This window comes from Chlamydotis macqueenii, chromosome 3, assembly GCF_036417535.1.
Source record: "Chlamydotis macqueenii isolate bChlMac1 chromosome 3, bChlMac1.mat, whole genome shotgun sequence".
NCBI lineage: Eukaryota > Metazoa > Chordata > Aves > Otidiformes > Otididae > Chlamydotis > Chlamydotis macqueenii.
Window position 1 is genome coordinate 53,066,020 of NC_141558.1, and position 14,981 is coordinate 53,081,000.

A 14,981-nucleotide genomic window follows, 5' to 3' on the forward strand; every position below is an offset into this window, starting at 1 on the left:
TTGACCCAAACTGGCCAAAGAGAGTATTCCATGCCGTAAACATCATGCTCAGTATATAAGTGGGGTTGGCCAGGGAGGCATTTGTCTCTCTCACTCCTTTGCTTGCTGCTTGGTTTCGTTTCCGTGATAACTATTCAGGATGGGCTGTCTCAGACATTGGGAAGCCAGGTGGTGAGAAATCATGCATTGTTCATTTTGTGTATTTTAGTATCCCTATATTTTGTTATTACTGTCATTTTCCTTTGCTATTCTAGTAAATTGTCTTTATCTCAACCCATGAGTTTTCCTTTCTTCCCAATTCTCTTCCCAGTCCTGCTGGGGAAGGGGAGGAAGAGCAAGCAACTGTGTCATGATAGAGCCAAACCACAACAATAAGGCAAGAGATAATAGGCTTGTCCTTAGAACGAAATATTCAGGTCAGACACAAGGAGAAAAAGACTGGTTTCAGACTTGTAGTTTCGGAAGTCAATAAAAATAAGCATATGGATCCCCGTCACAAAAGGTATAGGCTTAGTGGATACTGTCTTAGGAAAGAGAAATGAACAAAGATTTCAAGATGGATTCTGCATTTACTACGTCACTAGGGAGATGCATCGGTTCACTGAAAAAAGCATGCTGTCTTGCATATGAATTATAGAAGGCCTTTAATCTGAGCAGTTTTGCTCATTTCAGTTAAGTAGAGAAAAAAAAAGGTTCTTATTTGCTTTCAGTTTGCAAGTCCCAAAACAGAAACGATATCCTGATACAAGATAGCCCTTAAAACACATGGTTAAAATCCTTCCTGTTCAGGAGACCATTCAAGCAGGGCTCAAGCATATTTAGTCATTCTTCTGAATCAAAGATCCGAATCTGTTCTGCTTTCTGAAACATGATCATTAATGTTCAACACATACTGTTTAAATTAACAACAACTCATTATATTGTTGTCTCTTTCTAAAAACATTTACATCATCCAGGCTACCTTTCTTATCTATGTGGCTCTTGCTATCTGCTGGCAGCTATTTTATCTTGTCAATTTAAAATGCACAAATTACTTGACGTTAATGAAAAAAAATTAAGAAAAACAATAAAAGCTGTATTGGCAACATATATAATATGTAAACATTGAGTATTAATTTTATGTACCAAAAACTTTGAAAAATTTTATTCAATTAAGATTGAAGCACTTCTTCAATACAAATTCAACATAGTATATATTTTGTATTACCAAAGGAATCGTTATAACATAGCATCTAATCACTAGAAGAAATTATACAGATGATAAATCCATAGTAAATAAATTATTTCACCTACAGATGAAATGTAGTCATTCAATTCCATACAAGCAATATTGTACAAACAAGATGGCCCTGCTGGAGTTGCCTTTTTATGTAACATAGATGAGTTCAGCTCATATGGAAACAGAAAATTGTATAAAATTGTAATTCAAAATACCAAAGAATATCTGGACCTTAAGCTTTACTAACCATCATGTTTAAGTGCATGGATTTTAGGAATGGTTGCATATGTGTATAGGCTCTCTTTTCAGTAGCACTGAAAAACTAAAGGAGCACCCTCGCTAACATTTCACATTAGTAGCATTCAAGAGTAATTCACATACCTGGTTTTAATGTTTTGATTGCCACGGGGGTGGTATTATTCCACAGTCCTTCCCATACTTCACCAAACTGACCAGATCCTAATTTTTTCAACAATTTCAGAGATTTTCGGTCAATCTCCCACTGATCAACAGTTTTATAAGACAAATCAAAAGTAGGAGGAATTTGTACCTGGTAAAAGAAAATAAATAATACAACAGTTGAGACTTCTAATATATTTTCAACAGCATACACAAGTCATTGTTAATTATATCATTTAAAGTCGCAACTGATACAAATAATGTTTCCTCAAAGTACACACACGTGATGAAGTAAGCTGAGAACATAAAATACAGCTCATATCCTGGGTGCTTCTTGTTAGAAATAAGAAATATTCTAAAGAAAATATCATGCCATTAAAAGTAAAAATTAGAAATCATCCCTCTAGCAAGCTTTTTGAACAGTGACGAATTGCTTGCCTGAACCTTGTGGTTTTGTCTCAGTAATTATTTACGGATAGCTAGAGTAATGAAGTTAGATATTTCCTCTCCATATACATTTATTAAAAGGTATTAATAAATCATTATTCGACATATTTTCTCCTGTCAACAATGAGTCATTCAAAATGGCATAGTATTTTATTAGTAACATGTCAGCTTCAAGAACAAAACTGTAGCACTACCTAGAACTTCCTGAAAATATGAAGATCATCACCATTTTGAAATGCTAGAAGCAGATACAGGATTAACACCTTATGACTAATATCTAATGAGTTAGCTTACAAAAAAATACTCTTACCTTTAGGCATGGCTTTCCGAGCGCCACGCAGAGGCCATCACTGTTCTTACTGTAGTAGTCAACAAACTCACTCAGAGTTTTAAAAGTTTTCCGTCTGCTTAGGAAAAAGCCTCCTTCATCCAGCTTTCTGATCCTGTAGTGCTTCACAGATACACCATCAAAAACTAGGAAGATTTAAATATATTAAGTTTCCAGGAATTATAGCAGTAGTACAATATAGCTTATGGCCAAACCATCATAATGTTCCTAAATGTATCTGTGAGGAACTTAAAATAAATAGTGTTCATTTCAAAGATAACAACAACAAAAAAAAGTCTTTCAAATCAAAGCCCACTGTTTAGATAGCTTAACATATCTAGTCTATTGGTCTTCAACCATTCAGGTTCAGAGATTCTTGCTCGCACCATAAGAACGGACACAAAAATATATAAATACATCTTCTGTGAGGCAGCTCATATTTTCTATCTTTTAGGACATCAAAACCAGCCAGGAACATCTAATTCACAGTAATCATTTGATCAGTTTTTAATGTTTCATTTATCAGTGTTAACATTCCAAACAGCAGCTGTGAGGTTGGCAGGCATTTTAGAGAAAACAGAAATACCCTCCACACAGCCATGATTCTCTGAAAAGCGCTCACATCTTCCATGGGTTTTATTGAGTTTTGTATGTGTTTGCAATATGTAAAAACCAGACCAGTTATGCTCCAGTAGCTGATGACTCCTTTTCCATTAAAATATGTTTTATTCTAACCTGTTCTTTCCTAATCAACAAGACTTTTCTCTCCTTATCTCCTGTAGGCTATTTACTTGCATTTTAGCAGGGCTTGTTGTGATAGGACAACGAGTAATGGTTTTAAAACAGAGGGAGGTAGATTTAGACTAGATATAAGGAAGAAATTTTTTACAATGAGGGTGGTGGAACACTGGCACATATTGCCCAGAGAGGTGGTTGATGACCCATCCCTGGAAACATTTAAGGCCAGGTTGGATGGAGCTCTGAGCAACCTGAACTGGTTGGAGATGTCCCTGCTCCTTGCAGGGGAATTGGGCTAGATGACCTTTAAGGGTCCCTTCCAACTCAAACTACTCTATGATTCTATGATTCGATGTCATGACACCCAAAGTGTCCTTCCCTGTGACCATCAGAGCACTTGTTAGAGGTATCAGAAAGAAGGCTGAGCTACTGCATGCTGGAGCTAGACCTGGACAAGCAGCAGGCCAGAGATGGACAAAAAAAAATACACTGTCACTCACCTCATAGGTTATTTAAGGAATATTAAGCTTGTAATTGCTACTTGTGATGGCACTGTCATATATGACTTAGAGTAGTGGTCTCCAAAGCAGAGTGCATGGAACCCAGGGAGTGTGCAACACAAGTCGTCGGGGTGTGGGAAAAAATAATTTTTTGTACCATCAATGAATAAAATAAAATAAATATTTTTAAAATACAGATTGTTTCATCTTTATCTCATGTTTTTTGATTTCTTTTTTTTTGTATGTTCTATAATGTACAGTAGTACATGTACATAATCTACAAATATATAAATAAGCAAACATATATTGGGGTGAACGCTCAAAAATCTTTTACTGATAGGGGTGTACAATCAAAAAAGTTTGGAGACCACTGCTTTAGAGATCTCCTTTATAAAGAAATATCAGTAGTAGCAATGGCAGGCTAGACATCAGCAGAAAAAGCAGTTCTGAAGAGCTGGAAAGGGACTTAGTGTCTCATGTGGGATGTTATCTAGCATGACATTGCATAACTGAGACATCATTGACCATTTCCAATGGGCAACGGAGAGCCTATGTTACATACTGAAGGGTAACTTCATCTTCTATCAGAGGGGTATCCCACTCTGCATTTAATGAAACAACATGGAGCTTTTCCATGATGAGTGAGGAGACAGCTCTCAAGGGCAAGTGGATGCTCCAGTTGCTATCCTGGTCCTCATCACCCAACATTACACCTTTCCGATAGACCAAGTGGCTCCTTCCACAGCCATTGATTTTGGATATTACCACTACTGTCCCCTTCTCAGGGCCCTCACACAAGGGCTTTTCAAGTCTGAAAAGCAAAAGAAAGGCATGGAGGGAAGGCCTTCTGCTGTTTACCTCTAGTATATCTTTTAGTAGCCTAACAGCTACTAACAGCTACTCTTAGTTAAATATTTTGATGGGAAATATTTTTCAATTCCAGAAGCAGCCTCAGTGTGTTACATTTGAAAATCTAATTATCTAAAAAATTATTATTGCTCTCCCCTGGAGATACTATAGCTGATATTGTAACACTGCGTGAATTTTGGCTATCACTTTGGTTATACTAACAGAAGAATACACAGCTGCATATTGTATGTAGAAACAATTACCAAAAATATGGGTTGCATGCAATTAAAAAGGTGATACAAAGTATAATTTCTCTCACTATTTAAGTTATTAAGTTCAAAACAAAAATTGCTCCTTCCTTAAGTACTCTCATGTATGACCAAGCAATTTTCTACTTTATTGTGCGATTGTCATCCTAGACCACGAGAGGGCATAGAGGAGCTATTGAAAATATTAGGAGATTTTCTGCCACAGGTAATATTCTGAGAGTTGATTTACCAACTTACAATTCTGCATGAGGACCAGAATTAAGAACATTTGTAACTATAAGTCCACAGTATAGAGACAATTGCATCACACTTTTCAAATGCCATTTTTTTTTAATTTAACACCTCATAATTATTATTTTTTAATTCTAAAATGTATGTATGTTTTTGTGATGTATCATTTGGAAATGAGGTTGAAGCAAAATGAAGGAAAAAGTAATTCAGTAACAACAGACTGGAAATGTAATGAATTTTCCAAAGCTTACAGTCAAGTGCATCTGCCCAAATGAATTGCTATTTATGATTAATAAAAGGCCAACAGGATGACTGTACAGTTGTATATCGCAAGTGATAGTACTTTGATTACGTACTTTATTTATGAGCAGCATTAGAATTATTACTTGTGAAGCAGCTAATGTTAATGCAAGAGTTGTTTTGAAGGATGTGCTATAATTTCTTAAATGAGCCTTGTATGAAGCCTTGTATTGGCGGTATACAGGTCAGGCAGTGATGTGTGTGGAGAATGTGGAGAAAATTTACGTGCTGATACCATCTTTGCTTGTAACAAGCAGCTGAGAATTGCACAGTATTTGGCAGGGAGCTGTTTACTTGCATCCCAGGGCTGAGTCCGGCTGTACGAGTCCTCTCGCAGAGCTGCAGCATGGTGTGGTTCCTCTGCCCAACATGACAGGGAGCTTGTGTCACTCAGGGAAGAGCTAGCCGTAACCCCCTCGGTGCTTCCAGTCATCCCAACATCCACACTAGACTGTACAACAGGACAGGATCACAACTTCAGCTTCACACAGTTTGACAGCAACTGGGTTTGAAGACTGCAGTGGTTTTCTCCTCGACTTGCCCTTGCCAAAAGAATCACCACTCCTCACTAGATTTCTTCATGCATTTGCTTTAACAGAAGCATTCCCCTTTCTCTTCTTCTCATCTTCCTAAGGCTGGGCTATGCAGAAGTATATTTTGCTACCCCAAGGATGAGAATAAAAGAATTTACTACTGCTTTCCCAGGGTGGCAAAATTCAGTTTTATGGTGGCATCAACAGGCACCATTACCACCAGTGTCCCCAACATCTCTCCTGTCAGCAGTCCAGCCTGGCAGTGGCAGAAGCTGTGCTCTGTCTCTATGCCCAGGGTGGATGTCAGAGGAGGGTGGCTTTGAAATCACCCTCACCAGTACAGAGTGGGTGCAGGGGCTGCTCCAAAATCGTTCTCCTGCTATAGCCATGATATTACCACGCCTTTCAGTCTGCTGCCTTAAACTATTACTTATTTTTTCCTATGCTGAAAGCCAATCTGGCCTAGAGGAAAACACACTATCTTTTTTAGAAGCCGGGAAAAAAAAAAGGAAAGAAAATACAAACCATTTACATTGTCATTTAACGCAATCAGTCTTTCATATACCATTATTCAGTGAGGGGGGAAGTAGAGAGCCTCCTGCTAACATTGGCAATGACACTCAATTAAGCTGAGCACATCTAAATTATGGCTTTTAATTAAAAAGAGGCAATGTCTAAGATGGCACCAACATGTTTAAAATTTAATACATTTCACACCAGATGCTGGAGTCATCAACATAAAAATCTGTCTACAACATGTGCATTTTTAAAATGGGAAAACCTATTTTTAAAACGTCAAACACTTCAAAATTATAGCAACATATCTCAGTGGCCTATCTGGTTTGATGTGCTTTCCATTTAACTATTCATAGCTGAGAAAAACCTTTCCGAACATGACTTTTTGTTTTTAATTTAAATAGTCATTTATAATCTAAATCTCACAAAGCAAGCTAGAAGTGAAAAGTGTCATTTTAATAAAAAGTAGGGTTTATTTCTTTTTCTTTTTTTTTTCCTAAGGAGATCCATTTGTCTCCCTCATTAACATTAAGTCTCTTATACATTGCCCATATGAGCATGAAATAAAGTATAAAAGTCATAAAATCAGTTTATTGATACTTGGCTAAAATTCTCTCTTCCTTTTCTATTTCTTTTCCTTTTTAGCTTTGTTACACTTAAACATTAGGCTGGACAGAGAGTTACAATATTTTGTTAAAGCTCTTAATTCTGAAAGCCAGGTTGTCACTCTTCTAGTCATTATAATCTACTCTGGAGTGAAACCAAACCAGCAATAGCAGGTAGCACAAACTCAACCAGTCCTACAGAAGATGGGAGTTTGGGGGTCTGTTCTTTCTGCACGGGAAAAAAAACTGGAAACAGAAATTAGAGATATATTCCGAAATACCAGGTTGTGACTTCTCCTGTCAGTATACCAGCTATCACAGAGAAAGAAGCCATCCAAGATCTCTTAAAAGAAATACTCCTGGACCACTGTCCCTCAAAAAAAACACTGCTTTTTTTTTTGCTTCAGCTTTGAGTGTCTCATAACTCCTCCTGATGTAACAAAGAGGAGAGAAAAACTGCCTTTTCCATAGCATCTGGTGGACTAAACAACCTTCCTTCCAATTAATTCTTCCCACAATACAATCCACTTCATCATTTGCTTTAGAACGCACTAGCTCTCCCAAAAGTAGACATAAGTAATGAGATTATGGACATGCAATGTCTGGACCATTATGTATACTATTAGGTTGGAAGCAAAAAAGCTTGCACAACACAAACACACACCATTCAGTCAAGCCTATTCAGTAAGCAGCAAATGATATTTAGCTCTTCAGGATGAAGTAGCATGTCGAGGCTGAATTATGTTCAAGTCTGGGAAGCTGCTTAAAGATCTAGCAGCACTGGTAAAACATGTCCTACTGTCTACAGACTGCTTCAGAGTTTATTCTCTTTCTTTGCCTAAAAGAGCACAGATGTTTAATAAATCTGGGATGAAACATATATACATGCATACATGCTGAGAGGACAACCTATGTTTGTGCATGAAAGAGGGCTGTCTCCTGAAGTCTTGCCTCCACATACATTATGTTCTTCAGCGCCGCTCTTCCTTTCCTTCATCACACAAACCAGCACGGAAGAAATCCACACTGATGGTTTCATATCTTGCTGTTATCATCCATTATCAAAACCCCCGTTCCCAAAAAACCTTGCACAGAAACCTGAAAAACATCTGCCACAAGCTTTTATAATTGAATTACATATACTAAATAAGATAGAATATAGTTTCTATCTATGATTTGTAAGGAAAGAACCTAAATAATAGCATCAAATAATGATCTTATCCTACCACAAGTGCTGGCCTAATACTTATTTTCATTCTCTTGGATATTTCTCTGTGATACTCCCAGTGAGGTACCGCTGCCTTCCTGTTAGAAAAGGAGTCAGGATGCAGAGTAATGAATTAAGATTTTGAATCTTTCCTAGAAGGCTACAGTTGGAGAATAACAAAAAGAAATTGCATCTCCATCCCTAGGTGCCCAAGCACAAGATTTTTCATTGATTTTTAGTAAAGTGTCATGTATTCAAGTGTCAGCATTAAGCAGATAATCCAGGTCTATCTATCCCTCCCTGCATAACAGCACGCTGTTATCAGTCTAGCCCAGTCCTTGGGTGAAAACAGTTCACTGATGGGAAGCTTTTCATTTCACTTGAAGGAAGCTGAAAAAGTGTAAGACAGAGATAAGTTGGCATATTGACGGAAAGCATTTTGAAACGTCTGTGGCTATAGTACAATCTCGGGCTAAAAGGGTGCACACACAGGGGTCAGTTCAGTCAGTTTGGGAGCAGCCTGATTCCTTGCTGATGCTAGTTTTCATATCAGTGCTTCTTGACAAGAACAACTTCCTTGAGAGGAAACTGAAGACTACGGAATGAACTCTCCCAGAACTGTAAATATCATATTTATTTCATAATCTTCCCCGTATTTCACTCCACAGGCAATATATATTTCTTTGTCTTGGCAACAAAAAACAACCCTCCCATTACCGCAAGACGTTGTAGGTATATATCCTTTCCTTATGATTCAGAAAGATAAACCAAGAACGTGTCAAAAATCCATTAAGCTGCTTAAGGTGTTTCTGTGTAATGCTTAGACACATAAACATTCAGGCAGAAGAGGAGTCAATATGGAAGAATCTGGTTATGCGCAAGGTGCCTCTCATTTTACCGACAGCTCTGCACGTGACAATTTAAGGTTTATTTACAAACACCAAGAGTCTTTACTGGTGTATGGAACTACATAGGCAGAGCACATTAGGAAGTTTGGGTGTAGAGTCCTGCTGTCTCAGGGTCAATATTATATTCTTGACTCACATTTGTATGACAAGTTTGATAGAAAATGTTCACGGAAAACCACCAGTGAACAATCGTGTTCACTATGTAATATGGCAAATATCTACAGCATGAAAAAGATGACATGTACCTATATGTAAGTAAAATTATTAACAAATAAGTGTTCCTATTTGATAGTCTTTTGGATTCAAATAAAGGACTTCAAATACATTTCAAAAATCAAGATAATAAATCTAACTTTTTACTCATGTTTACAACTAACTTTTCAATGAAATATGACTGATTCTAAAAGATAGCTTTGAGGATCTTCCTATGATTTTGCCCCTGAAAACAAACAAGTATCAGCCTAAAGCTGCGCCCTAGCAGAAATATCATTTTCTTAAACTGAAGATATCTGCCAACATGGTTTAATTTTTATTTTGTGTACTAATCAGAACACTAGAGTAAAATGCTAGTGTATATTTGGCATTTTAATCATGAAAATAGCTTTGATTTTAAGGCATCTGGAAGTACTAAGTATAAGAAAGTTAATTTATGTTCTGAGCATATCAATAAACAAAGACTATAAAATAAATGTTAGTAAAAACCCAAATAACTCTTGCCAAGTTTTCTTTTTATATCTTCTGGAAAAGAAATACTATTATGAACTTAATTTCATTTTCATGCCCACATGAAATTCTCAAAAATGAAAAAGTCCAGATCACCTGAGAAATTTTTAAAACATTGCTTAAGATGAAAAACTAGAATATACCTGAAAGTGAATATTCGCCTTTTAGACTTTCGCTTTCTCGGATAAGGAAGGCTCCCGCCTGGTTTCCAGGGTATGACAGTTGTCTCTCGGCATCTGCTCGCTTGATTGGGCCAAAAAACCATCTGAACAAATAAAAAACATTAATTTTACCAGTCAGTAAAACATACCAGGAAGACAATTTAGCTTTTATAAACATGCTGCATATTTACTAAAAGATAATCTGTGCTATGCTAATAAAATTCCAACAGCATGGGGAAAAAGAGCCAACAAGAACTACACAACAAATTTATTGCTAGAAAATATTGCTTACACATTTGAGTGAAATCTGGATTTTACTGCTGATGGAAAGTCCTACTGATTTCAAGGGAACAAGAATTCAAAAGTGACAGACTGGCCTCGTCCCAGGAAAAACTCACCAAGAAATTTTGCCAAGGCTACTGTGGCAGAAATTGATCAAAGTCCATTGATGCCACTTGAACAACGTAGAGGTGCAGTTACGTGCTAACATCCCAGCATCTAAAAAGTCAAAGATCCCCGAAACTGCAGAAGGGCTCTCATGTTCCAAGAGGTAAAGCACCCTGCAGGCTTCCCCATTCCACTGCCACATCGATATCTCATATGAGTTACTGGCAATTTTTCAGCTCTGCTGCCATTAGGCAAACAAAACCAGTATGTTCCTCATGTAACAATCTACTCCTATCTTTGCCTTTTAAAACATATTTTTCCTCTCTCGATAAACTCTCTACTTTACAAGGACTTGTTCAAGCAATAATTATAGTTTGCTCCTCTGAAGTCACTATTTCGCGCTTTTGCTGCTTTGTGCTGAGTGTAAATTAAATGGAAATAAGACCAAGATGAGTCAGCATTTTCAACTAGGGCGTCATTCAGCTTCCGTCCAACAAACACACAAAGATCTTTCCAAGATCAGCTCCACCTCTTATTTGAAGTAAATGGTGATAAATAGCTATCAGAAATGTGCCATATACTCATAGCAGAACTCCTTTTAAATTAATCCTAGCTAAACCTATTATGAAAACTTGTAAGATAAATCACTGTATCGCACCACAAGTAAGTTGCCTATTCAGCTAACCACTTGATTTGTCAATTACTAGTGAAAAGTACAGAAGGAGTCATCAACAACGTACTTTAGTATCTGTAAGGCTTGTAATCACCACAAGGAATTGAGGAAATAAATGAGAACATTGGGTGACACCTTGGCTGAGCAAGCACGAGGAATGAAAAATGGGTTTGCATGAATAAAGAGGAAATTAAAAAAGGCAAATACAAACGCTGCTAACCTACACTGACTATGCTTTGTTAACAAAAAAAAGAAAATGAAATCCAGATATTCCAGACTGCATTCCTGTCCTCTGACTTGAAGATTATTTAGATACATATTTGATACATATTTGGCAAGAAAAGGAATCTCATTAGAAAGCTGAAATGTGTTAGTAATAATTTTAATTAGTTAAACATGTTAATTAATTCAACTAATTCATTAAATTAATTCATTAATTAGACTGTAGAATACCAAGTAATCAATAAATGTTCAAATCCTTGACTGAAGTTCTCATCAAAGGAATGAGAGGGGACAGTACAAGTTCAACTCTATTCAAGTCCCAAAGAATATTTATCTACCCTAAAAACTGAATTAGAACCTTTCTGAAATTTCTAAATACAACTGCTCTGAGAATAACATCTGAAAAATAATAAACTATATGATCTGAAAAAAAAATAATTTATATTTTTCTCAGTGAATTATAGGATATAATTTAGTAATGTCCAAAGTGACTGATTCTCATAACAGTGCATAAGAAAAGGTGTTTAATTTTGTGTCTCCTTTCTTCATGGGTTAAGAAGATAGCACCCTCTCAAAATGATTCCATTTTGTACCAAAGCCAAAAGAGCTTCCAATTAGCAAGGTTGGATTTTATGTTCTGGATAGTCAAAAGTATAGTCTTTACATTACCCAGTATTTGTACATACACTGCTAGTAGCTTATATTGCTAAAGCTGAAAACATGAGCAGTAATACAGTGAACAGAACAAGGTGATATTGTTGGTTTATTTGGGAAATCCAATTTAAAACAGTATTACACTTGTATATGTAAGATCAATACAGAATATGATTTTGGAAAAAAAAAACAACATAGAGTGCATCTTGTATTTAGGCATATGTATCTGTTCCTTTGACTTCAAAATATTTCAAATTATATGTTTATTTTTCTTAGATTGGAAAAACTTCATTTAAATCAATGTGACTTTGTCATTAAAGATTATATGAAGGACATGTCATATATAGATTCTGACTCCAGATAAACTTAACAGTTAAAAAGATCCTGACTTGCAAAATAAGAAGCAATTATTACGGAGAGTGAAAAGTGGACACATATTTTACATTACCTCATTTGCCTGACTTTATATGATCTGACTAAAATGTTTCAGAAAAATATAATGAAAATTACTTTTAATAGCATTTTAATACAGGATTCTTAGTTCAAAGTCATTTGATTTGCAGCAATAATCATACAGTACCAAAAGCAATACTGGTTGTGAAAAAATAACCCCTTAACCTCAAAGCAAATAACTTAATTTGTTTTTCACTTTTTTTTTAACAACAGCACATCCAAATATAAAGTACTATCTCAATTATAAATGGAAGTTTAAATTCCTTTTATAAAGCGTGAAGTGCTTATTTCAATTTCTAGCTATTGAATTTATGCTTCAGAACGTTTAATATTTTACTTCATCCAAAAGCATGTATTTTAGAGGAAAAAGTACTTTAAAGAGTAATAATGAATCAAAATAATTGCTCACCGTGAGATATTTTTTCTGTGGGATGGAAAGGCCAGACCAAAACAACACCAATCCTCAGTAAATCTATTTGGTTTTTATAGCTCAAAGTTAGATGGAGGTTTTGAAATAGAACACTTGGGGAAAAAAAAAGACTAAAACATCAAGCACCATTCATTGCACAAGTTACTTAACTAGCACTTTCTCTGACGTCAGTCTGCTATACTGGCACTAGACAGCTCAGAAGAAGGTTGAAATGGCAGTTCATACACAGTTTCACTCTGAACTTCAGCTCGCAGCCCGATTACTTTGGTTCATGGTACCAAGGCAGGATCAGCAGATTAGCAGGTACGGCACAAATGAGTGCATTCAGACTCAGGCATAAGTTTCCATCTTCAGCAGGAGGTGTCTGGTTAGCACAGCAGTAGTGCCCTTCTTTCAGAGAGACCCAGGAACATGGCTTTTTCAGCCAGCATTGTGTCCAGCACCCCATTCCTTCTCCCTTTTCAGTGCAGGATGCCCGATCTGCTTTTTGGGGACTGTTTCTAGCAGCTTCCCCAAAATCTCTTGTTTTCACCATCATTCATAGCTCTCAGCTACCTCTTCATTAAAAATTTCAGGCTACTTCCAGGTCACTTCTGGCCACCATTGCAATGGTTTAGCCCGAATTACCACACAGTTTCTCGCTCACTCTCCCCCTCCCCAGGGGGATGGGGGAGAGAATTGGGAAGGAAGGAGAACTCGTGAGTTGAGATGAAGACAATTTACTAAAATAACAAGGGAAAACTACAATAATAACAGAATATAAGGATATTAAAACATACAAAGTGAACAATATGTGTTTTCTCACCACCCGATGTCCCAATGACCGATACAGCCCGTCCCGAGCAGCGATCACGGAAACAAAACCAAGCAGCAAGCAAAGGAGCAAAAGGGAGCCAGCAAGGTAGGGGGAACGATGCCAGCAAAACAAGGAAGAAAGATGGGTGCCAGGAAGGCAGATACCCACCCTGGCCAGTGCCACTTATATACTGAGCATGACGTTTATGGCATGGACTACTCTCTTTGGCCAGTTTGGGTCAATTATTCTGTCTTTCTCCCAGCTTCCTGCATCTGCAAATTAGTGAGACTTGGAAAGCAGGACGGTGTCCTTGGTCTCATTCATAACAACTCCTATCATCAGGGTGTTTATCAACATTCTTCACACACGAAATCCAAAACACACCAGCTACTGAGAGGAAAATTAATTCCATCCCTGCCAAAACCAGGACAACCATATACAGAAGCACTTTGGGGACAGAAAAGATGACCATCATGTAGGTCTATAACACAGTTCTTACTTGGTGCAGATGACACCCAATACTAGAGTACCAGTGAGGCTTGTTGTGGTCACTCAAAGTGTAGTGATCCCACCTCTATTCCTCATCAATTCCACTGGCAGGTTTTTGACTACAGGATCAACAGCTGATGGACAGGCTTTGTCATGAGATGTTCCCTAACTGTGACAATATCATTGTGGAGACCCACACTCCTATCCTATCACCCTTTTTTTTACAGCAAAGGAACGCGTATGTCTCCATCAAGGTGAATGCTGGTGGTTATTCTTGAATTTTTTAAAGAAACAGAGATGATGTCACCTATGCTCACCTCTGCCTCCCCATTCAGCCCAGCTTGAATAAAAATGGAGTCGTGAGTCCAACAGAAGTTGATGATGTTACTTGGCTCTATCACTGTCTTTGCTCAGAAGCCCTCTGTCCTCCAGGTTGCAATGCACTGCTGACCTCTGTCTAAATGTTAACGCTCCGTTCACTTGGCTCTGCTTTGTGTCTCCCTGTGCCTTGCTATGTAAAAATCAGCTAAAATAAAGATACTTTGTTTTACTTCTGCACTTTTTTTTCCCTTACAGCAGGAATATACAGCAGGAACTTTTAATGTGTAAGGTGGAAGAGAGGAAGAGTAACATGGGCCAAGCCGTACTGGATGCCGCATAGCCACTGATAGAATCACTAAAGCAAAGAAAGACAGAGAGGCAAAGTTCTGCAATGCTATACCACTGGCAAAGTTTCCAGTGCCTGGCAACATGCCTAAAAGAAGATAAAACCCCAGTGGAGAAACAAAAAATCCCAAATATCTCCATTCAAAACAGAGTATGCAAAACGAGTTTTCTTCCCTTCCATTCTGTTCCTTTCCACTAATGTAATTATTATACATTTCCCTTCTAGTCATGTCACTGTTATGAGTGCAATGCACTCATTAGAGGTAGAGATTGAAGAT

At 37.2% G+C, this 14,981-nt stretch overlaps 1 protein-coding gene across 2 annotated transcripts in view; it reads right to left on the minus strand.

The window, feature by feature from the left end:
* FRK (fyn related Src family tyrosine kinase) overlaps positions 1-14,981 on the minus strand; it is a 52,296-nt gene that overhangs the window by 18,894 nt on the left and 18,421 nt on the right. For both annotated transcript variants that reach the window (XM_086743525.1, XM_010127227.2), the window contains 3 exons: positions 9,916-10,037; positions 2,376-2,539; positions 1,601-1,769 (listed from right to left, as the gene is read on the minus strand). In XM_086743525.1, the coding sequence (XP_086599651.1) occupies positions 1,601-1,769; positions 2,376-2,539; positions 9,916-10,037 (455 nt within the window). The remainder of the gene's footprint in view (positions 1-1,600; positions 1,770-2,375; positions 2,540-9,915; positions 10,038-14,981) is intronic.